The sequence below is a fragment of the Lissotriton vulgaris genome, chromosome 9 (assembly GCF_964263255.1).
Source record: "Lissotriton vulgaris chromosome 9, aLisVul1.2, whole genome shotgun sequence".
NCBI lineage: Eukaryota > Metazoa > Chordata > Amphibia > Caudata > Salamandridae > Lissotriton > Lissotriton vulgaris.
The window spans coordinates 147,155,729-147,181,669 of NC_141697.1; the positions used below are offsets into that span (position 1 = coordinate 147,155,729).

Consider the following 25,941-nt stretch of genomic DNA (forward strand, 5'->3'; position numbering starts at 1 on the left):
CCCATAAGTCGCACTCCCCCCAACATCCCCCCCCACCCCCATTCTCCCCCCCATCCCCCCCAAAAACAAGAAAAAAGAAAGAACAAAATGAAGGCACTGAACCTGAACCTCGCAGTCTTCAGTTCCAGTAGGTCACGGTTCAGAAGTCTCCCACTGGACTGGGGTCGGGCGGGGGGGTCCGCCTGGGGACCCCCAGGTCCAAAGTCCGGGGCGTCTTCTCCAAAAGTACCATTGTACCCCGGGGACCTCAAGCCAAGAGCCCCTCCGACGCCACTCCATACGTATGGGGTCACGCTGCTCCAGAGCTCGTCTGGGAGTCTGTCATGGTGGCGGAGGCCACCGAAGCCACTGCAGCTCCTCTCTCCTGCTCACTAGTCGCCGAATCCGGCCGCCGCCTCTCTGTGGTTGGGCCCACCCTGTGCCATGACGAAGAGCGCCGCCGCCTCCGGAATGGAGAGCCACGCGCCTCCTGCGTCGGTTCCGTTTCCTCAATACCTAGGAGATCCATTGCCTCCCTCAGGGAATTGATCTGTCGCAGCCGATTCTCCCAACGAAAGATGATCCGGAAGGGATGGCCCCAGGAGTAGGATACTCCGCGTTCCCGGAGGAAGGCGGTCACAGGTCGGAAGTCCCTCCGTTTCTGCAAGGTCGTCGCCGCTAGGTCCTGGTACAGCTGGGGGCGATGGCCCCTAAATTGCAACGGGGTAACGGTTCACGCTTTGCGCAATATCTTTTCCTTCATCTGAAAGTCGTGTACGCAAACAAGAATGTCTGGAGGCGGTCCCCCGCCCCTCCTGGGCAGCCCCACTCTGTGCACTCTGTCCATCTGGATGTCACGCACCTCTTCATCCTCCAGGATCTGGAGAAACAGGGCTAGGACGTACCCACGCAGGTCCCCCGCTTCACCGTCCCATGGCACTGCTTTAATACGAATGTTATTTCTCCTGGAGCGGTTCTCCAAATCTTCTGCGTGGGTTTGTAAATCCAGATTTTGCTCCGTAAGGCGTATGATGTCCTGTTGGAGTTGGTGCACATCATTCGCCATGCTAAGGTCATGGTCCTCCAGCGTCGCCACTCGTTCGCCGATCCCATCCACGTCCCTCCGTACCTCTCTGAGGTCCGAGGCCAACTGCGTACGGAGTTCGGAAATGTCGTCCTTGATAGTTGCAAAGAGTTCTTTCATGAAAGCTTTAGTCGCCGGCGCCTCATCATCTGACTGTCTGGAGGAGCCACTGGCCCCTGGTGAGGCCGGTTGCTGCGGCGGTTTGGGGACCACTTCCTTCCCCGTCTTCCCCCCTCTGCGTTGCGAGCCGGACATGGCTGGTAGCCGCTTCCCCACTCCTTCACTTCGGCCCTAGATAGCCGCCCCCTGGAGGGTGAGATTCGGGACGGCGACTCACCGCGTCAGGTCGACCTGTCGACGGTGCTGTTTGCCGTCTCCAGTAGCCAGCCAGGTATACTCCGACTGCGGTGCGGCCTCGCTCCTTCCAGGCCACCTTGACTCACCGATGCTCCAGCGTCCAAGATTCTGTCTAGCCCCAGGGGCAGGGAGCGGGCGGGAAGACTCTCACCTCAATGCAGGCGGCCAGGCATAGGGCTTATGGGACCCCAGTACTGCACGCGTCTCCGCCAATGAAAAAATGAAAAATCAGGGACAGTCCGGTCCGGCCCGCCAACGTCAGGGCTCCTCCAAATTGGCGCCAAGTGCTCGGACGCAAGAAGGGCCCGCCACCCAGGTAGGCGGCAGTTCCAGCGCTCTGCTCCTCCAAAATCCGTACTGGCAAGTTGCGAGCGCTCCGCTTCCTCCAGGCGCCACTGGAAAAGCCCACCTCATATGCAGTAGCAGGCCTCTCCACAGTCTCTACTATCAGTGCCAAGTGACCCCGGTGGAATCCGAAGCTCCGCCACCACCGTGGTCCGGCCGCCAAGCTTTATGTCTCCCCCTGTGTTATGCAGGCATGTGTAAGGCCTCGCGCTGGCCCACCAGCTACTTGCACGCATCAGGCCCGGATCCGGCAGTTAGTAATGCGGCGCGCGGTCCTGCGCAAATATGGGGCCTCGCCACCTCGCAGCCTCGCTTGTCTTCCCCTGCTGGCAAGGTCACCGGTTTGCCGCTCCCTGCGGCAAGGAATCCCCCTGCTCCTCCCCCGTCGGGCCGGTGTCACAGCGCTCGGCTCTGCTCCGAGTCTCAGGGGGCCGCCCCTCGATCTAACGTCCGGATTCCTCCGTCGACTCCAGGTGTCGCCCAGCCACCGGTCCGGGCCGCCGAGTGGTCCTCTCAGTGCCCTTCAGCCAGCGCTCCTGCCGCCGGCGGGTCCAGTGCCTCACCTCACCCGTTCAGCGCGATGCAACCGGCGCCGGCTCTGCGTCAAGGCCCGGGTCCGCTCCGCCTCCTCCGGCCTCCAGATCACGCGAGGCCGCCGCCTCGCAGGCCGCAGCTCGGCTCCTGTCTATCGATTCCTGCCGGTCACCCTCCGCCGAGATGGTGACACCGGAGCACACCGCCAACAATCGGCAGCCCCCGCCTATCGAGCAGCGCAGGTAGGATGCCCTGGGACCCCGCAATAAGCTGCTATGCAGAGTCGGCGTCGGAGAGGCTCGAGAAAGCGTCCTACTCCGACGCCATCTTGGCCACGCCCGGGTGCACTTTTTTTGAGGTCTGACACAGAGACCATAATACCTACCTTTACTGACTTATGCAATGGGGAAAAAAACATTGCAAAAAATATATAGGAGTGTATAGAAAAGCCTTGGGTTATCCCTTTCCATCTATTGTTCCGTTCAACTGTTATTCACATTTTGTTTGTGCCACCATAAGGCAGTGGGGTAAGCTCACTTCAGACACTGGCTCTTTTGCATCATAAGAACAGCAACTTGCCTGGTCACATTTACCTACCCACCCAAAAGTGGGCCAATACTTTATATTGCCAATGCTTTTTTATACATTCCTAATCCTTTTTTAAGTCATCTACGCATGTTTTAATTACGGCTTCAGGTTACAGTAGTTCAAAGCTAATGTAACATTTCTTTAAACCAATAAGAATCATTCTTTCTTGCGACGTGCATTATAAGTAAAAATGTATTCTATACTTTTTCTAAGTACATCTGCCTCCCTGAAAGCATCCCTATTAAATGTATATGCAATAGTTAATTTAGTTTTATGTTTACATGTCTTATTGCACGCTTAGCACAGCCTCAGGTAGGTGGCAGGGTGGTTTATTTTTTCATCTTCTTTTTATTTTTGTGCCATATACTTAAAATAAAAATAAAACCAAATATAACCATTACACCAACCTGCCATGGCTTGACCTTTGCCAATGCTTGCTTTAGTTTGTAGACAATGAGCACTTCTTGAGAAGAGTTTGCCAGCTGTGACTAGGCCTGCCTGTAAATGTGGGTTGGGCGCATCATAGCATCATTAAAAAATACCGGTTTGTCCGGAAAATGATGCATTGTGCATATGGTCTGTCGATCTAATGCCCTATTCCCAGGGTGGATGTACATCACGGTTTGTGTAAGATGCTGAAAGTAACATTTCTAGACCCCATTGACTATACACAACCGGTTGTGGCTGCTTCTGTAGTACAAAGAAGCGCCCTTTTCACGGCCTCTGTTTTTTCACCCACTCAGTTCTTAAAACACCTTTGTTGTTCGCCTTTAAGCATTGTATCTTTTGTTTCTTTCACAAATAGCACCCTCTCCTCCCAGCTCCAGTTTTACAAATAACCTTCACCCTGATACTGGCATAAGTAGAAGGCCTGCGAAGGGTAATTATAAGAATATTTTGCACTTACAGAGAACACAACACAGGGAGTCGTTTCTTGGCATTCAAATCGATAACTGTTTGTTCACTTCTGCAGCTTCAAACACCATGTGCTACTTTAGTCTTTCACCAGTGCTAAATTTGAGCCGGTGGTTTCCGGTGCTCAGAACGAGAACTTAATTGTCAACATTGGAGCTTGGAACAGTCTGCCACAAGGTGGTGCTGTCTGACTAAATTAAAGATGACCACAACAACAGCTAATTAATCAATATACATAAAAAATGACTATTACATGCCGCCCAAGTCATTCGTATACCGCTGGGGGCCTGTATTAGTTCGAATTGTCACACTTGTAGGAGTGTGATGGTTAGTAATTGTGTTTTAGTATTGTTATTACTATTATTGGGGCAATGTGCTGCAAGCTGCAGTGGTCTCCTGACGAGACCCTGGACCTTTTTTTAATTTTTTTTTTACAAATTAAGCACTGCTTTCACCTCTTCAATGTACTATTATTGAGACCAGGACCAATGTGCCATCTACCACACCTTGCAGACTCTACGATTATACAACCAGAATTATTATATTATCATCTTTTTTATGTAGCATTTCGTGCCACATTTCTGCTGTTTCCATGCGCTGTGGCTAAGTGTTACCATTACCCAGAGTCCCAATCAAGATACCAAACTTGGGAGGAGAGAAAACTGAGGTTGCGTTGCAGATCGCAGCAGAAGTCAGGGGTGAACATTTAAATGCAATGGTCAGACATATTACGAGCTTCTTTGGAAAGCTTTGAAAATTCTGAGAAAGTTAATTAGTAAAAAAAAAAAATCATGGTGGTAGCGTGCCAATGCCAATCTGGGCTAGCCAAAGAAGTTCCCAGAAAACTTAAACTTGATTGAAATGCCACCCGAGAATGCTAACGCCTCTAGAGAACGCTAACGCCTCTGATATTCGACTAGAACAAGCCTGTGCAAGTCACAGACTACCAGAAGTCCACTGAACCCATCCCAGCCCACAGTATGTTTTTCGTGTAACCCAGAGTGCAGACAAAGTGCCTTTCCCTACACCCAGAGCGTGTTGGAAATGACTGCAAACGTTGTTCAAGTGGCGGAGGGCCTTTCTTCCACCTCCTCCTCTCTGATCGTATAAGACACTTAAAACTAAATAGAAAGGGTGCTATAGAAAAATGCTTTTGTATTTTGGCTTGCCTATATAGGTACTTTGTCAAAATAAAAAAGGCACAACAGACTAGGTCAATCACTGAAAGTAACAAAGGACTGCATGTAACAGGCTTGGTCAGTCTTTGACAGTAAGGAAAGAATACCATTGGATATAGCAGGCTAGGGTAGTCACTGGCCATTAGGAAGGACTATCCTTAGATCTAACAGGCTGGTTCAGTCATTGATAGTAAAGAAGGACTACCTTCAGATCTAGCAGGCTAGTTCAGTCATTGATAGTAAAGAAGGACTATCCTTAGATCTAACAGGCTAGTCCAGTCATTAATTGTAAGGAAAGACTACCATTGGATATAGGTGGCTACATTAGTTATTGACAAGAAGGAAAAACAACTCTTGGGCAAAGCAAACGTCTGGTTTAGGGCTAAGGGAATGAGAACAGGAATAGGAATTTCACTTCTGGTAAAAACATGGAGGGAAGACTGGGCATAGAACTTGACTGGTCTTGCCTCACCGCAGGAGTGAGCCCACTCCACACTGCGCAACCAGTTTCACATTTGTGCTAGTTTCCATTCTCTTGGGTCTGTATGTGGGGACTGTGGCCCGCCAGGGCTTATTTAGCTGCACATGAAAAGCTGCAACGCTGTCCAAAGAAACTATCATGTGTGATGAGCAGCAGAGAAGAGCAGCCCCCAATATGTGAAGGTGAATGGGGTATCTGGCACTATGCTAGTAGTGAGTAGCTATCCGTACACTTTGCATCTATCTGAAAGTTCAACTTCTAGAAAAGTCTCAGCGTAACAGAGCCTGAGAGGACGAGCGGCGGGCTGTCTCCGAGGATGAGTTCTCTGGTAGTCTCACACTGCAGGCAATGCCAACGTCTCACCTCGACTGACACACAACAGCAAAGACTACTGTCAAAGTCTCCGGTGACCTGTACTCGAAAGCATTGCCAATAAAACGTCATCCGCACTCACCTTTCACAACCAGATATGTGGATCGAAGGGAGCAGGTGCTAAAATGTTTCCCACCTCACTAAAACCTATAGAATCCCAATACTTACATCTCGCGAGCAACGCTTCATCCCTTTAGACACTATATCATGGCGACCACAAATCATTTGACAAATTCATGTTAAGAGGAGGATTGTGATTAGGTGCGTCAGTTCCCCGAGTGAGGAAATACACACATGGGCAATACACATAAAAGATATAGGAAAGTAAAAGTGATAAGAAACTATCACACTTTGGTTAACATCTTTTAGAATGTTAAGAACTGAGAAAGTGGCTTGTGCAACCACAAAACATATGTCAGCTCTTTTTGGATATAGACAAGGGTACCAATGAGGGGAGAGGGTGTATATCTTTCATTTTTCAACCAACAGAGGTTTGCATGAATACTATAGATCAGAAAAGAGTCGGAAAAGAGGCCCTGGGTGTTTTCAGAGTAATCCTGCACCGTCCCCTGTTATTGACAATATTTAGCCCTAGTTCTATGTCTGTGGCTCCTCGTTTTTTGATTCTGAAAATCTGGTCACTTGTCCTGCCATGTTCCAAGCTACTGTGTAGTAATTATCAGAGGTTATATCGGCTCATACTACCATGTTTTGTATGCATGTCACACTGTGTGATTAGCAGGGGTTAAGCAAAAATACAAACCATGCTTACAATAAAAGTAACAGAGAATGTCTAGTATAGTGGCGCTAGAGATCCGAAAAGTGGAAACAGAAAAAGACTGCAGGGAACAAAGAGACCCCCGGAAAATGGCACAAGAACTCTTTGCTGTCAACCAAAGGTTATTGCACTACGTAAAGTACATTGAGTAAACAGTGCAGTGCTAAAGTAAATGGAAAAGTAAAAGAGCAAAACGAACATGAAATGCATGTAAAAGGATTAAATTTGCATTCTCTTGAACTGTCTTTTTGGCAATTCCATCCCACTACCATAGGCGACCACAACCCGCACTTCGCTGTCTAGGCACCTGTTACGTCAGGTTGGTGAGATCTCTGGAGGAGGTAGATACTTTTGAAGTTTCTGGGGAACAGCTGCTACCCTGCCATCATCATGTTCATTCACACCGCCCTTGCATGTGAAAGTATGTGAAAAAGGAAGGAAGGGGGGTTGACGCGGAGAACGTCAGAGACCAAGCCGCCCCCGGCCTTCCTCGCACATGCTTAGATGTGATGGGGGCTGATCAACAAAAAAACTATTTCCTATTTCCACTACATCTACCACCGACAGAAAGAATACTTCAAAGGCGTTTCAAATCCTCACTTACAAGTTCTTCCTTGATGTCTTTAAGTGGTATATTCACTTTATTTTGAAGTCACCAAAGAAGTTCTGGTCAATCCTATGGTACACAAAAAAACTGAACACCGCTGACATACCAGCCAAAAGGCACCAACATAGGCTCCACGATGGAGGTGAACAGGCACGCCCTGCTACGCATTGCAAAATGACATTGAGTTCTGGGATATGGTAAAGCCAGTCTATCTAGAAGGCACCAACCAACCACACACCTAGCACTACAAGACCATGCCAATGGCAAACCAGCACTGTTCAAGAGCCCGTTAACATAAAATGGTGGCACTGTCACTGCTGATCAAAACAACCAGGAGGTGACCTCATAGGGTATACTACAGGGGAGTGATTGCTATCACTCTCGCTTATTTGTCAATGAGGCGCTGCTAACAAAATTGTGATGCTAAAGGACTAGGAAATTTGAGGGATTGTAACCCTGTTATTGACAGCTGCCCATCTACAACCCAATATTTTGACAAATGGATCGATTGTGTAAAATATAACAGTTATTTTAAGCATTACTGGAGTGTTTTGGCGTGGCAGCGTGGGTACACCATAACAAAAATAGAACCAGTGGACACACATTTTAGAGTTCTACCAATGCATTACATACCTGACTTCTGAGTCTGGAACTTAACCCAGTTTGAGAACGGGGAAGAACCAATCTCGTTGGCACACTGGACACGGATGCTGTAATTTCTGCACGGCTCAAGATCTTGCAAGATGGCTTCAAAGGGAGGCACGGAGACCACCACCGAAGGCAGCTCATGGGTGCTGAAGGACTCGGTCACCTAAGGGAGAAGACAAAGAACACATAGGCATTGGACTCACTCAGTACAGAGCAATATGGCTTGGTATCATCATAACAAACCAATGACGTCACACTCTGCATTTATAGGGGTCGAGTAGCCCCTCTTGTAGAAGACTTGTGCATGTCTATAAGATGCGACGTAAAAACATTTACAGATGGGGAATGAAGTTGCATAAACTGATACTATAAGATTGTTGGATGGTGATATGCAAACCATTATCCATATTTACAAAAATGTGCATACATACATTAGGAAATCAGTGTGGGCAAGATTTCAGTGGGTGACCTGAAGTGAAAGATGGGAGGAGGGAATAACAGATTTTCAGCAGCTTAGTTCTTGAGGCTCAACGAGGTAGTTTTGGGGGACTGGTTCTAACTCTTAGGAGGTAGAAGGTATCTGACAATATTTAGGGGGGAGACAAGGGCATTTCAGAGAGGAGTTCCCAGCAGCGTGAAGGATCTGAACCTTGAGGGTGCATTCAGGAGTCTAGGTAAGATTAAGAGGCAGAGGGTGGCTCAACGCAGGTGGTGGGCGAGATGTGCATGTAATCTGGAGTAGGTTAAAGGGCTGCAGTGACATGAATGACTTTGAACATTTACGTGAGGAGTTTGTACAGACCCCTGAGTTTGGAAGCTTTCCATCATGTTTACAGCCGAGTAACTATGGGCAGTGACTTGGCAAGTGATAGAGCTTTTATACTGCAAAGTTAATGCCTTTGTTAAAGGAATAAAATGCACACTGGGCGGAGGTCCATCGGTAAGGTCTTACAATCGACCAGCTTAGTCATCACCTCTAGGATGAGGAGAGCCTTAACGTCCTGCAAGGCCAGCTTCTGGAGGGTTGTTTCTGCTCCTGGAACCTTGCGGATGTTGTACTGGAGGTAATAAAGGGCTCCAAGCGCGTGCAGGAATTAAACTGGACCCATAGGTTCAGGGCAGAGGGGGAGGGGCCACACAGCCCAGGCGAAAAGTAGTAGCAGAGGGATGTAAGGCGCCAAAAATGGCAGGGACTCAGAGGATTTCCTAGGTGGGAATGAGCATGGGGAGCAGGAGAGCCATGAGGGAAGAGAAGGTAATGATCTGAGAATCGGCTATAGAGGGATTTATACAGATATCATATCTATAGAACCATGTGAAACTGATAGAGCAGATTACATCACCAAGGGAAAACGGAAGCAGTCTTAGGACTGAACCATGGGGCACGGGGACTGGCTGAGGTAAGGTGCGGAGGGGAAGCGCTAATAGTGAAGTGCATCAGAAGACCATGAACAAGCAGCTGAGAGAGAAATGCGATCATTCTAAAGCGTCGCCACGTCATGAAGGTAAAACCGAGCCTGGGCAGGTCTTTCACTGATTTGACCACAGCAGAAAAGTCGAAAAAACTAAGAATGAGGAAACATGGCTGCGGGTAGATGGAGGGGAGCATTGTGGTGTTGCCTGCTACATTTTGGCATTTAGAGGCATAGACACTAGTTGGTGAGATGCTGTATTGATGTCTGATGAGAAGGAATGAGAAGACATGGGAGTGACAAGTGTCATCACAAAATATTTTCCTGTGATTTCTGGCCCTCCTTCAAAATATCACTGCCATTGCATTGCTTTGCCTCAAGGGTGCCACAAAGATTAAAATTCTGCAAACTGGTGAAGCATATCTACCACTCAGTCAGATGTCTAACGAGAGCTGGGGGTCTTTTGACACTGAATGTGGGCACATCAGGGCACGCAGTCAATGCTGCCATTCCTGTTCTTCTGTGGTAGGTGAGAGGGCATGGCATATGAGCTCGAATGTTTTGGCTCGCCCCCACCCTCTGTTTATGTGAGTCCTAGACACACCCAGTATGTCACTTGTATAATGGAGTTGACACCTCTGAGGCACAGTCTCCACACCCCACATGTTGTGGAACGAGCAGACTTATGACATCTATCAACCCCCCTCTTCCACCAACATGGGGCTGCAGGAAGTCAGTCTGGCCAAGAGTCAGGACCCCTCAACCTCCTAATCACCACCCAGCACCAAAACTTATGACAGAGGGGATGCCAGGCGGCAGCTACCAGGGCTCCAAGCAAGTCACTCCACTATTCACACACTCAAACTAATCTTTCGGGAGTTCGAAAGACTGATGGGAGCCAAGGGGCACAGGAGGTGTGGCTGCCTCACGACTTTACCGATAAACGGGCTCTGCCACTTCATGGCTGCACAGAATAGTGCCTCAGATGGCAAAAGCAAGGCACAAAATTGTCTAGGTCCTCACACAGCTATGTGGATACGGTGACACCGGTAACAGTGCGATGGGCAGTTCTCTTCGGATGAAAGAGGAGAATCCAGAGCTCTAAAATGCAGAGAGGGCACTCTGCTTAGAGTCACCTTCATTATGTCCATCCCCTCCTCCCCCCACTTGTCCTTACCACGATGGAGCTACTGTGGTCGGGATCTCCGATCGTGACGTAATGAGGTACTTACCTCTCTTCAACCCTCTACTCTACCTCTCGCAATACAGGTCGGTGAAGCGAGAAGAATGTATCACTACAGAAAAGCCAAAACTAATGGCCTTCTCAATTCTCATACAGAAAGTGATTTCAGGCTAGTCAGTCAATGAAACTGGCAGGCTGGCATGCTTTACAAAGAATAAGGGCAAGGAGACACCTTCGTCAGCTGCCAGAAGAGTAGGATATTACATCATTGCTACCACCACTCTCCACTATATACATTATATATACACACACATACACATACAGTACATATAACTTGTGTTATTTCCCACCTTTCTTCCTATCAAAGGTGTGTTTGTAGATTATAAAGCGCCATGTGATAAAAAAAATACCTAAACAAGGAGGCTCCACTAAATCGACATTTGTGATTGTTGAGACGGTCGATACGTTTCTACCATTTTTTTTTTGGTAAATATATTTTTATTGCAGCAAGAACAGGTATTTATAACATATTGTGTTCGCCATACCAACCATTAACCAGTGTGCATACAGTTCTCCATTGTTTCCCTCACACAGCCATTTAGCTCACACCCCGGAGGTTGAGCGGCGCAATCGTGGAGAAAGGTCCGTCCTGAGGGATGTCACAGTAATCAGCGACATGCGGTTGTCTGGAAGATGGCAAGGCCGCTTTTCGGACCCCACATTCCCCCGTGCGTTTGCAACGTTACAACAGTCCCTACCAAACTTCGTCCCCCCTCCCCGAGTAAACCCCTCCCCCTTGCCCAACTCCCCCCAAACCCCCCCTCCGCCCTACCTTCTCCCCCCCTCCTTAGCTCCCCCCCTTCTCCCCACCCCCCACACGTGTCAGAGTCCCACTAATGCGAGTCTACATACCACTCTACGAACCCTCGATACGTTTCTACCATATTGCATAAATCTAATTTGTGAGCTCGTCATGTGTTTTGGCACTACCAACACCAGACAAAATCCCCGTGGATTTGTGTAAGCTAAACCATCACACTGTCCCTCTAGTTCATTCCACTGTCGAAGGCAAAAATGGGGTTGACTTGGAACCAGAAGAGCGAATTGTATGACCCTGGGCAAATCCACCTATCTCGTTGAGCATCCGTTATTAGCATTCACCAGGCACACCTAGACAAAGATGAGCTCCGGTCCTTCCAAATCCCTGCGATTTACATAATGTTTGTTTCAGTTATTTGATACTATGCAAAGATAGTTTCAGAAATGGTGGTCTACAAAGAAGATTACTGCCTCTGCTTTGTGTTGTGGTTTGAGTGTGATAATGCAACCAGGAGCGCATGGTGCATTTTTTGTATTTACATTAGATGCATTCAAAAAGATTGACAAGTTAAGAATACGTGGAAATAAAGTAATTTTCCCAGTTACGACTTGTGATCTAGATCATCTAGTGCCGAAGCCGGCATTAGAAGCCAGACCCCTCTGTTCTAAAATGAGAGCCGCGCAGACCACACTTTCTCTCATGAATGTACCCTGTAGTTTGCAGTGAAATCTCGGGTGCCCTTTCAACGCTCCACAGACTCTCTGTGACCCAGGGCTTTAAGTGGGATTAAAAAACTGGGGGGGGGGGGGGGGGGGGGGTCTCTCAAGGGGGCGTGACCAGTGTAATTAGGGGGCGTGGCTTTAAAACACTTAAGCGAAAAATCTGCGTTTAGCATAGTGTGCAGCCCGACTTGTATTTTGCTGTTTCTGTCATTGCATCCAGATATGTGATATAACAAGTAACATCATACCTAAAACAAGTAAGGACTATTGGTTTTGTCAATGGTTATTAGTTGAATAAGATAAATAAGCTGCAACTATGGCTTGTTAACAGGGCACAAGTCCTAAAAAAAGAAGTGGGGGGACGCTGACGTCACGACAGAAAGTGACGTCACGAAAGGTGGCTTGCACCATCAGACTCATTGCCTCCCCTAGCTCACCCCTTAGATGCAATTGCATCAGAGAAGTCAGTGTGTGAGCAGCGTTCTGAATGAGTGCCGATCTCGCCCCAGAGAGGCCAAAGAGTGAATGTGTGGCTCCATTTGCTCCAGTTATCGAGCTCCCGGTTAACCCCTCCGACGCTCATGATGAGCTCAGCTCGTCATGAGCCATGGTTCTCGTGTGCTCATGACGAGCTGAGCTAGTCATGACCGTTAGAACGCTCAGGTGCGGGGCTAATTTCCCTGCTGTGCTGGGCGTTCTAATGAATGGGCATGGTCATGTCGAGCTCAGCTCAGCACACAAGAAACGTGGCTCATGACGAGCTGAGCTCGTCATGAGCATCGGGGCGCTGTGAGTGTCCCCCCTCCCCCCAGCACAGCGGGGGAATCTGCCCCGCAGCCAAGGGGTTAAATAAGTGGGAGGACACCGTCCACCCACGCGGTAACCCAACTCGAGCCCTGCTTGTTACATAGAATATTGAAAAAGCTTCCAATTAAATCCCTGGTGACCCTACCACAATGTTGCTGCTCCTGAGTTTCAGAAAGAGAAGGGAAATCCAAAAAGAAAATGACTCTTTAAAGGATTTCCCTTCCCCCACAGCGCTCACCTGGCATGACATCATGCCGTAACTTCTCCACTAGTGAGAAGTGAGCAGTGTGAGTAGCGCATATCGATGTGCTTGCTGTCTCGAAACGGGTCTCTATCGGACTGTAATGCACCCTGGCACTTTTTTCCGGACTGTAGTGACAACAAACTGCTGTCACTGCAGTCCGTAAAAAATCACGGACCGCCTATGCCAAGGCTCAAAATAGGGCCCGATAGAGACCCGTTTCGAGGCCCCCTTTAAAAAACTGCCGATGCTCAACACCGTTGAGACCCGGCCCACTTATTATTATTATTATTATTATTATTATATTCTTATATAGCGCCAGATTCGACCCCCGAAGGGGTATCTCCGCGCTTGCCTTGGGAACCCGTCCTGGCTTTTCCCTGTGAGATAGCCCCTACAGGGCATCCCCAAGGTGAAAGCCAGGCATCCCGCCGCGGGGGGCCGTTGTGGAGATTAAGCAAGCTTAATGCCCAGAGTTGCAGAGTGTGAACCCATGATTAGGTCAGGCACCGAAGCGAGAATTATCGAGTCCATGGACATTTGAGCTCAAGACCCTGCCGCGTCGGGAATTGAACCCTGGTCCCGGGTCTGACCTCTGCTTCAGGGTCTGCCTGCTCTAACCAGTGAGCCACACTTCTCCACTTAACTCCTTCACTGCGGCGGCTATTCCGCCGCAGTGCTAAGGGGGCAGAGGGGCCGCGCGGCGGGCGCATGCTGGTGACGGAACCGCTCCGTCACCAGCCGCGGTTGCGCTGTGCTCATGACGGAGCGGTTCTGTCACGGCCCCGCCCGCTCAATAGAACGTTCAGCGCAGGTGCGGAATCCGCACCGCACAGGCGTTCCGAGCAGGCCGTGACGGAACCGCTCCGTCATCAGCACAGCGCGACTGCGGCTGAAGACGGAGTGGTTCTGTAACCAGCAGGGGAGGGGTTAAAGCCCTGCTGCGACCTCAGGTCAATCCCACACTCGTGTTGTCAACATCCGATACCACCATGAACTGTTAGCTACAGTAGACACTATGTGTGTCGCAACACATATTTGTGAAAGTTTGTGATGACAAGTACGCTAATGTGTTGTGACTAGCGGAGTGGATTGTAAACTAGAACTCATGTTTTGTAGAATCTTGAGGCTGACTGACAAAAGAGGTAATCTGGCCGTGTTTTTTTACTTTTCACTGCCAGGGCCCGCTAAAAAGTTTATATTAAAGGCCTGTGTCGTACTTTACACACATCACGTGGTATCTTCCGGTGAACAACACCTGTGAATCCTGATGCGGCGCCGTGACTTTTATACCACACGAGGGAGGCGTCGATGGGCGCGTGAACAGCACACCAACACCTGATGACGCCAGTGAGCAACCTTTAAGACATAAAACATGAGCAAACGACCGTCACGGCCTCATTTGAATGTTACTCACCTTTTCCAGCGCATGCACGTCCAGAGTGTAATTAGCAGCAGCTCCCGAGCCACGGCTGCGGATTCAAATAAAGTCTTTCGATTTCACACAGTAATGAATAATTTACCGGCCGTCATCACTGTTCTTCATTTAATGACGAAAAGTATTCCTTGCGTGAGGATAGGGCGCCAAAACAACTTCGCCTTCAAAATGTAATACCAGTGGTCTCTTCATGTCGTTAAAAGCTAGTCCCTATTCCGACCGGAAGTGCCGTTCTCGACCGGAAGTGCCTTCGGTATCAAATTGGTTGCACTTAGTAGTTAGATAAATGCCGTTCCAAAGAAAGGGTGAACATGACGGCTGCTTGCAGTGCGAAATTTGTGCAGGTGGAAGTGGTTGCAGGAACCAGCACCCATTCTTTTGCCGTTATCAAACACCAAGGAATAAGCGGAATAAAAAGATTTTAAATCAATCTTTAAAATAATGGTGTAACCTCTCTTATAGTTCCAAGCACCATTTTGGCTATCATCTAAATGTGCACCCACCTGAAAGTGAAGAGATCCGCTTTGCAGGCTTGAATGTTCATCCAGATTGGGTGCAAAGATATCTTAAAATAGGCCCTTCAAAAACTCCTCGTGTGGCACTGATAAGAAACCTCCTCATGCCTGTCAAGTATCACGCATCCGGTGTGACACTCACGCATTTCAGTGCGGTGTGCCGCATCACCGCACTGAAATGCATTGTCCTACAGCCTCGCCCACAGGGCTTCTGAAAGGCACATGTCTTTACTCCTCATGCCATAGTCACTCACCAGGTACATCACTCTTACCACCTTACTACCGGTGTCAAGCGTGAGTGTAGGTCAGGTGTTGTACCGCCAGACTATTGATCTGGCGGTCCTATCGGAAAGGGGTGCAGGTAAATCATCTTATTCCACTAATACCTGTGGCGGGTGGAAGAAGATAGTACCTCTATGCTTTTGGTAAAGCGAGACTTTTGGGGACCAGGGCTTATTTTTTATCCTCGTTTTTGACCCAGAGCAAGAAACAGAAAGAGAGAAGGACGATAGAAAATTAGCAAGGGAGGGATAAAGCAGGGTTGAAAAAAACCTACAGGAGTTAGATAAAGAAACAGGAAGTGCAGGTTTTTGGAGGAAAGAGGCAAGAGGTGGAAGCAGGAAAAGGCACTGTTGACTGTGACATTCTAGGAAAAAACTTTGGGCAACTGTAAAAACATTTTCTCCAAATGAAGCACTAGTTATATGTAAAACTGTAGAAGACACTTTTTCAAGAGCGCCCATAATGCAGGTCAGTAACTTTCTTTAATGGGCCAGTGAGTCAAAACTCCCTGTTGACATTTGCTGTGATCTGAAGGTCAAGAGTTTCAATCCTGGTAAGGTAAACTAGTTTTCTAGCCTTCTGATGGTTAATTTAGTAGCATGAAATTGGGTGAATTGCTGGCAACTCATACTAGCTCGAGAATTTAAATTAATATATGCAAGTTAATTTAAAAATAAATCTATCATTTTCAGTGCTGATTGAAACCTATTATTTTCAGGGCTCAGTCAGCAGGGGTTCGGAACGAAATGCGAAATAAAAATGTTAATGCAATTTACAATTAATTAACTATAGCAAGAGTTGATCTGCAGATTCATTAAGTGAATGAAATGCCAAGTAGTAAGCAGAATGCAGGAGAGAGGGCACTGAAGCATTACCCAGACCTGAAAAGATAATGTAAGAACCGTTTTCAACAATACTCGCAAATAATATTGGCTGCCTCCCAACCCACAGCCCACCAACCTCTTAAAGGCATGAATGAATCCTGACAGCAACACTGACCACGACAAACCTGAAAACAAATTAGAGAGAGGCCCTTCTTGTCTGGAGAGCTGATTAATGTAACACACTTCCCATGATATACACTACTTGCAGGACCACCTGCTTTTTAAAAAGCACATTAAAATTGCCTCTTTGCGCTACCTGTTTAAAACCCCCCAAACTGCACCACACTCGCAACAAACACAACTTGATTAATGCATTTAGACTTGAGGTATGGCATCTGCCGGCAAACACCAACACCACACCTGAAGAGAAGTAACTGACCAAGCCAATCAAGCTTGGCAACACCATGATATTCAACTAATATTCTGACACGAAGCTACCATTCAACAGGATTTAGGATCTGGTATTATCTACCAGTAATTACAATGGGGATGCAATATGTGCTTGCATGCCTATGTGATCTGCTACCTCAGTAATCAGTAATAATATCACATCAGCCTCTACTTATCCTGTGTTTTCGATTTACAAATACCAGTGTACAGGATTAACAGGCCAAGGCACAGGAAGGTCAATATTACCATCACCCGGCTGGTAATCCCACCCCCTGCACTGGCATATTCACCTGATGGCATCAGTAATGCATGTGCATCCGGTGGCTCTTTCACAGGTGGCATCAGCTAGAATCTGCACAGGTTCCCACTTGCACATTGCCTGCAGACAGCAGCACCCACTGAGAGCTGCACTGCATTTTGACTGACATGCAAGAGGTGGCATGGACACTGGAACAGACCGAGCGGCAGGTTAGCTACAGTTACACTGTCATTAAGGGATGAATTCATCGGTCGGTGAATCTACAGCTTGGGGAAACTGTGGGGCAGGGTATTACGAGGAGGGGACTGTAAGATAATGGGGACCATGCTAGAGTGACACCCAGGGGGAGAAAACACTGGTACAGGGAGACAGGGGGCCTCTGTGTTTTGAAGACAGACTTGCACTAGTAAATCTTTGGTGAAAGGTTGCAGTGCCCAATCTCTTCTTTCCCTCTTTCTGCAGCCAACACCAGATAACTCTGTGCGTGCCCAGACAGGTTATGTGGAACGTGACAAGATCAATCCTCCACTCACTCATCAAAACCACCCCTGCAGGGGAATCGAGCAGTACTCTGACCCCACATGCTGCCATGTATCTCACGTCAGAATTGTAGGAAGATGGATACCCGACTATGGTTACCCCACATTTTTTGCCTAGTGTTTAGCTGGTTTTCGACTTAGTTGGCCTGGGATCCTGCTAATCAGGGTCCCAGGCTATCTGCTCTCACTGTAAAATGGACTCCATGTACTCTAGGTACATCCACAATTGGGAATTGGTCACCTTGTCAGCCCCTGTAGAAGTGTACCCTAGGTACTCAGGGCATAGGTGTAACCAAGGCCTACCAGGGGCTGCAGCATGTATTATGCCACCCCTGGCTGGCCACTCAAATAGACACAACTGGCTGATCACTCAGCTGGGGCAAGGTCGTGTAATCACCCCTTGCTTAGGTATAGTATTCCTATACCTACTTATATATAGACACATAGTAACCTATAAGTAACTCCTATGGCAGGCCTTAACAATCCTGGAGGCAGAGTGCTTGGTTATGTTTGAGATGGTGCTCTAGCAAGAGCTGAGCCTGTCTGCAGCTTTCGGAACCATGTCCTTATAGCTGTTCTATGATATCGCCATACCATATACTTTTAAGTGCATTATAATCCTCGCGGTTAATGCCAACTTTGGTTTGGCTTTATCCAAACATGTCGTGTAAGGTGTCATATGCTTTGGAATACTACCCCCTCGCCAATTCTGGCGACGGGGGTAGCATTTCACCCTTCTAGAGGGAGAAGACATGTTGTTGCTGACTATCCCGGTTAAAGTTAACCAGAGCCCCAGCGTCACAAAATGGACGCTGCTGCCACCGATACAAGTCTAACCTCCTGCTGCTGGGAGTCCTTCCAGTCACGGAGGTTTGGACAGTAGGTTTCCTGCCTGGGGAGGTGCGAGCACCACCCCAGACACGACTTTGTGTATTGGGACAGGGAGGACTGAATAGAATGAGACACTGCCTGGGGCACACTAGGTGCTCCATGCATACCCCAGTTCAAACCGGTTGCTGGGGCACTCCAGCCCCAGCTCTGGCGCGAAAATGGACAAAGGAGAGGGGGTGTAACCACCCCCCTTCCTGGTCCCAACCACAGGAGGGACCTAGTCAGTAATCCAGCCCCTTTTAGTTGTATAAACGTAGGAGCTGAGTCCTGAGACTTTAGATTTGATCCAGACTGAAACTTGAAACGAAACTCTGGACCTTTGACATTCTGCTGAAGCTGGACTGAAGAATCTCCCTTGTGGCCAAGGAGTGACCACCCTGGGCAACCAGGCACCATCCAGCAAATCAACGGCTTGCTTTGTCGATGTTCCCGCCGGAACCTGAGCACAGAGCTTGACAAGACCCAGACTTCCAGACCTCTCTGACCCTCTATTCACGATTGCAGCATAGCTGGGATCCGTGGAGGCGACGAGACACGTGGGACCGGACATCTTGGAAAGCCTGCAACTTGCTACCTATGCAGCTCCTGAGGTACCCTCGAAGCTGTGCACTGGGGATTGAGAAGCCCCGATCTCGAGCTCCATCTGCGACGAAGATCAGTCCCCCACACTCCACGAGTTCTGCGTGGGGCCCTTGTGCTTTTGTTCTGCTCGACGTGTTGTCCGGTTGCTGGCCCGTTGGCTAGTAGCCTCTGTGACGACAATCCTTTTGAACCACATCACTGGTCTGGTTGCTCCAGACTGGCCCTTGCTTCCCTGCAAAGGTGAAGCACCCCAGACCTTGCTGGTCTGCACCAGAAGTCTTTTGTTGTATCCTGCGTGGGTTGCCTTTGCCAAGGCTTGTCGACTCCAATGCGGAAGTCGACTCCTCCGTCTGCGAGATCCTTCGTGGGACAGCACAACTCCAGGACCTGGTCGTTGTCGACGCCTCCTGGTCCACGTGGCTGCCAAGACAAGCTTCAAGACAGCACCTGATTGCTCCTCGACGTCGTCTGGTTCCTTCCTGGTTCCACGCGGTCACTGGCTAGTGACCCAGACTCTGTCCCCTCTGCTTTCAGGTCCTCTTCATCCTCGATCCACCCGGACATCTTCATCCTGGTCGCCTGCAGCATCTTTCTTCAGGTCTCCATAGGCTTCAACGACGAAACCCGACATCTTCACACCTATGCACCCACCGTCCGTGGGTGAGGTAACGTGAGTACTCCGGTGCTCCCAAGGGTATTGACTATCCAAGTGTCTAAGTCTCTAGTTGTTTCCTCCTAGCTCAACCGGAAGTGTCCTAAATCCTTCTAAATCTAACTTCTAAGTTCCCATTGACTTTGCATTGAATCCCGTGTGTGTGTAAAGACACTGCACGCGCCACCTGTGGGCCTCCTACTTTTAAACTATTGTTAAGACAGTGTAGCCCCAGCGATTCCCTAGGCCATAGGCCTTTCCTTTTCTCGTGACGTGGTACTTATACCACTTTCTTAGTATATGGTTTGCTTCGCCCTTAGGGCCTAACCGTAAATTGTGCAACTTAACGTATAATAACTGAGTGTCTTGTTATGTGCTTTGGCCTCTGACCTCATAAAGAGTTCAGAGGAGTGTGTTAGAAATAAATACATATATATTTTATATATATCCTGTGTGGTGTCATTTGATGTCATATTCAAGGGGTTACATATGGTAATACAGCTGGCTTTACACTCCCTCTAGAGTCTTTTAGCCTAAGACTGTTCTGTCCACGCTACCACTAGTATAGCTGGTCTATAATATAAGGTTGACTTACAACCAACACCATAAGGGTTGTTTGGAATGGTGCAAGGTGATCACTAGAATAGTGAACACCATATACCAGGCCAACTTCTCACAAGAATAGCATATTTGTGGCAATTTCCCGAGATTGTCACCCAAAAGAATTGTGTCCTGAAGTGCAATAAAACCGCGAAGTTCCATAGCTGCATAAAAGCTGAACTAGTTTATAAAGGCCACAAGATGGCGCTAGTGTACAATGGGAGGAATAGGCATCTCAATATATTATCATGTGGAAATATCCTGCTATCACAGAAACTCATATGCAAGCCAAACAAATTTGAAGACCGAAACACAAAACCACACACCCACCTAATTAATGTAAAAAAAGTGCCCCCTGCTCAAACCACAGTCTCAAACAGACGTGCATACATCAATGTTCAACCACAATACAAAGCTTCTAAATACATGCCAAAACCTGGGTCAGTCTAAACTGCAGTAAAAGAGGGGCCCACTTAGAGAACTGTACAGGGAGAAGATCCCCGCTGGGCCCCTCTCACCGCCCACGTGGCAGAGAGCCTGAACAGAGGCTGTCAATTGACCATGAACTGAATGCCATTCCTTTGATTGGTTGCTCGCCAGGGAGATGCAGGCTGGCTAAGGCATGCACTCGGTTTAATTTATTGTTTCTCCGCTGCCCATTCGGCAACAGGTCTCCAACCTAGGCTGTGCCATGCTACTACTAAGTGTGGGTGACATTATACTGTTAGTGAGGAAGTGTCTCACTCATAGTTGTTGAATGTCACTCATAATTACACTGAAATCATGAAAATGTCACACGTAAGCGATCTGAAACCTTGGCCACTATGCACATGGACAAGGTAGCATTCTTTGGGAAAAGCTCCAAACTAGTGACAATATTATGCGATCCAGGAATCTCAAAAGCGCCAAGAAGTTGGCTGTTGAACAAAAAACGCATAACATACTAAATAGCATGCTTGTGCTTTATAAATCCCATTAGCATAGACCAACAACCAATCCTCTTGCCAGCCCACCGCATCACTACAGCTCTGCAGGACTGAAGAGCTTTACTGTTCAGTACATGGTCACAGCACCTTCACACTAGAGGGGTGAAGACTCCTCCGTCCCCAGGGCTCCAGTACTGCTCAGTAACAGGCTTCCGGCCTGCGCCACATTAACCAGCTGCATCCTGGGGAGCCAAGGTCCTTGCATTCAAGTGGAGGGCAGACAGTGCAAGTGGCTGGATCTACCTTTCAAACCCCTTAACTAGGGGCCATATGTATCAACACATTTCCCCATAGACACAGAATGGGCAAAACCCTTTGATACATCTGGCCCTTAGAGTCTTAACGATAAAGGTAGCGGCGCATAGTGTCCCAGGATTCATTCACCAAGGGCAGCAAGTGGCAAATTCAACAAGCTTCTGAGAAACATACGATGCACCCATCATTCAGGATTAAAAGCCCAAGGCACGAGTGTTTCCTCGCAATAGATCTGTCTCATTGGGATCAGTGAGAAATGAGGACACCCAGTCAGGCAGGCAGGGAGCTCATAATGTGATTGGTGGTCCTACGTTAAAAGACTGGAGATTTGGGTTATTTAACTATTTCAGCATGTGGCAGAAATCAGTTGGTCTGCATCATGTTCCACTGCTTTTGTTTGGTTTTAAAAAGAGCACCGGTCAAGTAATTTAACTATCAGATTTTCAAAGACATGGTGTTTAATTTTTGTAAGTAGGTGTATCTTGAACGTATTCATCCAGTGAAGTGAATTTTAGGGGGGCACATATTGGGGTACTATTAAAACTAGTATATATACAGAATACATTCCGGGAAACTGTGTAACAAAGGCCAGTATTGTCATTGAGAAGTTCTGGTAACGTTTATGAACAACAAACCCTGAGATGGCAATGTAGGACCATATGAAACATGTTACTTGTTAAGTATTTTTTATATTACTCGATTTTTTTAATTGATTTTTGAAATTTTTTTGGAAAGATTTGGATCATTTCAGTGTTAATCCATAGATTATTCATTGTTTGCTAAGACTGCAGATGTCTGTCAATATTTTGAGAAGTGTGCATTTTTGTTGAGGATAATGTACTGATCTTTAAAATGTGTTTTATGCAACAATGTTTAATATTACAAGTCATACAAAGTACACTGTAAGGAAATTAAAACACATTATAAAATGTGCTTTTCATTTGTAGTACTTGCACATTATGGAGCAGGTTTAACAAGCCTTATATAAAAAAAAGTGCAGTGTGGGAGAGCGTAATATGTTTTTGCTGACACAGTTCTGCATTCTGTATTTACGTTTTTTATTTTCACACACTTGGGAGGATCCATTTGCAGATTATGGTATCGAGGATGGGCCTGCAAGTGTCAGCTTGTCGGATGTGCTGTTAATGCTCCCACAGCAGCACTATCATTGTGAAAGCAGTTTTTTACCAACACTGAAAGAAAGAAGAAATATTATGTTAATCATCCACTTAATGTTTTTACTTGTTAGGGGAGCTAAATATGCTACAAGTGAGATCAGCACAGTCAACTACTGGAAATAATTCACAGTGAAGACTTCTTTTCTGTGAAATACGAGTTTTGAGACCACTGGCAAACATTCAGTAAGAAGGGTTACCCACTGGCAAACATTCAATGAGAAATGTATATATGTGTGTGTGTGTACTACCTATTGGCGGTTGTAAGGACCTAGTTTCCATACGAAAAGCGTTATTGTTTTACTAATAACTTTTGTGTCGCGCAACGAATCTTGACATTTTCAAAATTAGTATGCCAGTCTGTTCAGTTATTGTGTTGAAAGTATCGGGGGGATTTGTGAAGCCGGGGCAGAAAAAAAGGGGGGCCCCATAACACGTTTTCCCAATGCAAATTCCCATCAGGGTTTTAGACACGACTACAGCCCGAACCGCTGAACGGAACTACACCAAATGTGGCAGAAATGTTGCTGCTGTTCCAGAAAGTGACCTTTATGTGAATTGGTCTAAATCCATTCACTAGTTTTTGAGATTTTAAAAGAAATCCAAATTTGGATATCTAGGGATGTGAAGGCTCAGCGAACTCGCCCGATCTTGTGCTGTAATCTGGTGGCTGCCAACCCTTCAATCATGAAGAGTTGGCAACCATCTTGAGACTCAGCTTCAGCCGAGTCCCAGAAAAAACATTCTATAAAAAGAGAAAGGGACAGGGTAGGATTACCCTGACCCCACAGTCCTGGTCCTGGGGTCCCAGAGGGACCCAACAGGGCAAAAAAGCACTTAAAAAAAAATTACTGCTGCAAAATCGAGATGAAGCCGCAAATCTGCAGTAAAAATAAAAATATAAAAAAACAAATGTGGTCTCCAGCGCTTGTTTACATTATAGGCCTGGGTGGACCTGGTTCTGGGGGCATGCAGGCATACAAAAAAAATAAAAGGAGGGGGGCGCACAGGCGCCCCTTCAAGAGCTCATTTTCACTCCGGGAACCACCACGTCTCCGAGGCTATTGTTCAAATGTAGCGAGTGGGCCTTGCGGACCACCCTGGCTATGGGAACCACAACCTCCCTGGGGCTATTGTTGAAATTTAGCAGGGACCGTGTGGACCCCCCAACCCCCTCTGATCCCAATGAGACAAATCTATTGCTAGGAAACACTTCTCCCTTGGACTATTAATCATGAATGATGGGTGCATTGTATGTTGTGCAGAAGCTAGTTGAAGTACCTCCTTTCTGCTCTTGGTGAAAGGATCATGGGACACAATGTGCCACTACCTCTATCGTTAAGACTGCTAGTTAAGGGTTTTGAAAGGTAGATCCAGCCAGTTGCACTGGCTGGCCTACATTTGAAAGCAAGGACCTTGGCTCCCCAGGATGCAGCGCGTTAATGTGGTGCAGGCCGGAAGCCTGTTACTGAGCAGTACTGGAGCCCTAGGGATGGAGGAGTCTTCACCCCTCTAGTGTTAAGATGCTGTGACCATGTACTGAACAGTAAAGCTCTTCAGTCCTGCAGAGCTGTAGTGATGCGGTGGGCTGGCAAGAGAATTGGCTGTTGGCCTATGCTAATGGGATTTATAAAGCACAAGCATGCTATTTAGTATGTTGTGCAGTTTTTGTGTAACAACCAACTTCTTGGCGCTGTTGGTGTTCTTGGATTGCTACCATGTCCATGTGCACAGCTGCCAAGGTTCCAGATTGCTTATGTGTGACATTTTCATAATTTCAATGCCATTATGAGTGACATTCAACAACTATGAGTGACGCTTTCTCGCTAACAGTATAATTTCACCCACACTCCGTAGTAGCATGGCACAGCCCACAACCTATGTTGGACAACTGTTGCCAGGCGGGGCGGCAGAGAAACAAATTAAACAGAGATTACCGGACCTAGCCAGCCTGCGACTACCTGTAAATTTCAACAATAGCCCCAGGGAGGTGGTGGTCCCCGGACCTCGTGTGGTCAATACGGCTGACTCGCTACATTTGAACAATAGCCCCGGGGAGGTCTTGGTTTCCAGGACGAAAATGAGCTCTTGGAGCTCCCCCCTCCTTTTATTTTTCAATGTCCGCATGCTCCCGGAACTTGGTCCACCCGGGGGCTATAATGTAAGCAATAGCAGGAGACCACATTTGTTTTAAAAAAATGTTTGCTTGCTGATTTGCGGCTTCGTCATGATTTCGTGGCAAGCATTTTTTTAAGTGTTTTTTTGCCTTGATTAGGTCCCTCTGGGACCCCAGGACCATGGCTGCGGGGTCAGGGTATTCCTACCCTGTCCTCTTTTCTTTAAAAAAAATGTTTTTTTCTGGGACTCGACTGAAGCAGAGCCCCAAAATGGCTGCCAACACTTCATGGTTGAAGTGTTGGCAGCCAATCAGATTACAACACGAGATTAGGAGAGTTTGCAGTGACTTCGCATCCCTAGATATCCAAATTTGGATTTCATTTAAGATCTCAAAAACTACTGAATGGATTTAGACCAATTCACAAAAAGGTCGCTTTCGCCAAATTTGGAGTAATTCCATTCAGCAGTTTGGGCTGTAGACGTGTCTAAAATCCTAATAGGAATTTGCATGGGGAAAATGCATTATGGCACTCCCCTTTTTCTCTGCCCCGGCTTCACAAATCCCCTGAAACTTTCAAGACAGCAGGTGAACGGACTGGCGTATTAGTTTTGAAAATGTTGTGAAGATTCATCAAACGGCGCAAAAGTTATTGGCAAAACAAAAATGCGCCACACACAAACACCCCCCCACAATGAATGTTTGCCAGTGGGTAACCTTTCCTATTGAATATTTACCAGAGGTCTCAAAACACATATTTCACAAAAAAGAAATCTGAACTGTGAATTATTCCCAGTAGTTCACAGTGCTGATCTCACTTGTAACATATTTAGCTCCCCTATGCAAATAAAAACATTACATGGATGATTAGCACAATATTTCTTCTTTCTTTCAGTGTTGGTAAAAACAAAGGCTTTCACAATGATAGTGCTGCTGTCTGAGTTAACAGCACATCTGACAAGCTGACACTTGCAGGCCCATCCTCAATACAATAATCTGCAAATGGATCCTCCCCAGTGTGTGAAAATAAAAACTGCAAATACAGAATGAAGAACTCTCTCTGTCAGTCTCCCTATCTCTCTCTTTCTGCCAGTCTGTCAGTCTCTCTCTCAGCCAGTCAGTCAGTCTATCTCTCTCAGCCAGTCAGTCACTCTATCTCTCTCAGTCAGTCAGTCAGTCTCGCTCTCTTTCAGCCAGTCAGTCTCTCAGTCAGTCAGTATTCAGTCACTGAGTCAGTCAGTCTTTACTCTCTCTCCACTCTCTCTCCATTCTCTCTCTCAACTCTGTCCACTCTCTCTCCACGGTCTCTCTCTCTCCACGGTCTGT

The 25,941-nt window shown here is 47.4% G+C and overlaps 1 protein-coding gene across 1 annotated transcript in view; it reads right to left on the reverse strand.

Annotated features, from left to right (window-relative positions):
* The window catches only part of TYRO3 (TYRO3 protein tyrosine kinase), a 456,471-nt gene that overhangs the window by 156,205 nt on the left and 274,325 nt on the right, over positions 1–25,941 (reverse strand). The window contains exon 7 of the mRNA XM_086937235.1: positions 7,852–8,029. Coding sequence (XP_086793361.1) covers positions 7,852–8,029 — 178 coding nt within the window. The remainder of the gene's footprint in view (positions 1–7,851; positions 8,030–25,941) is intronic.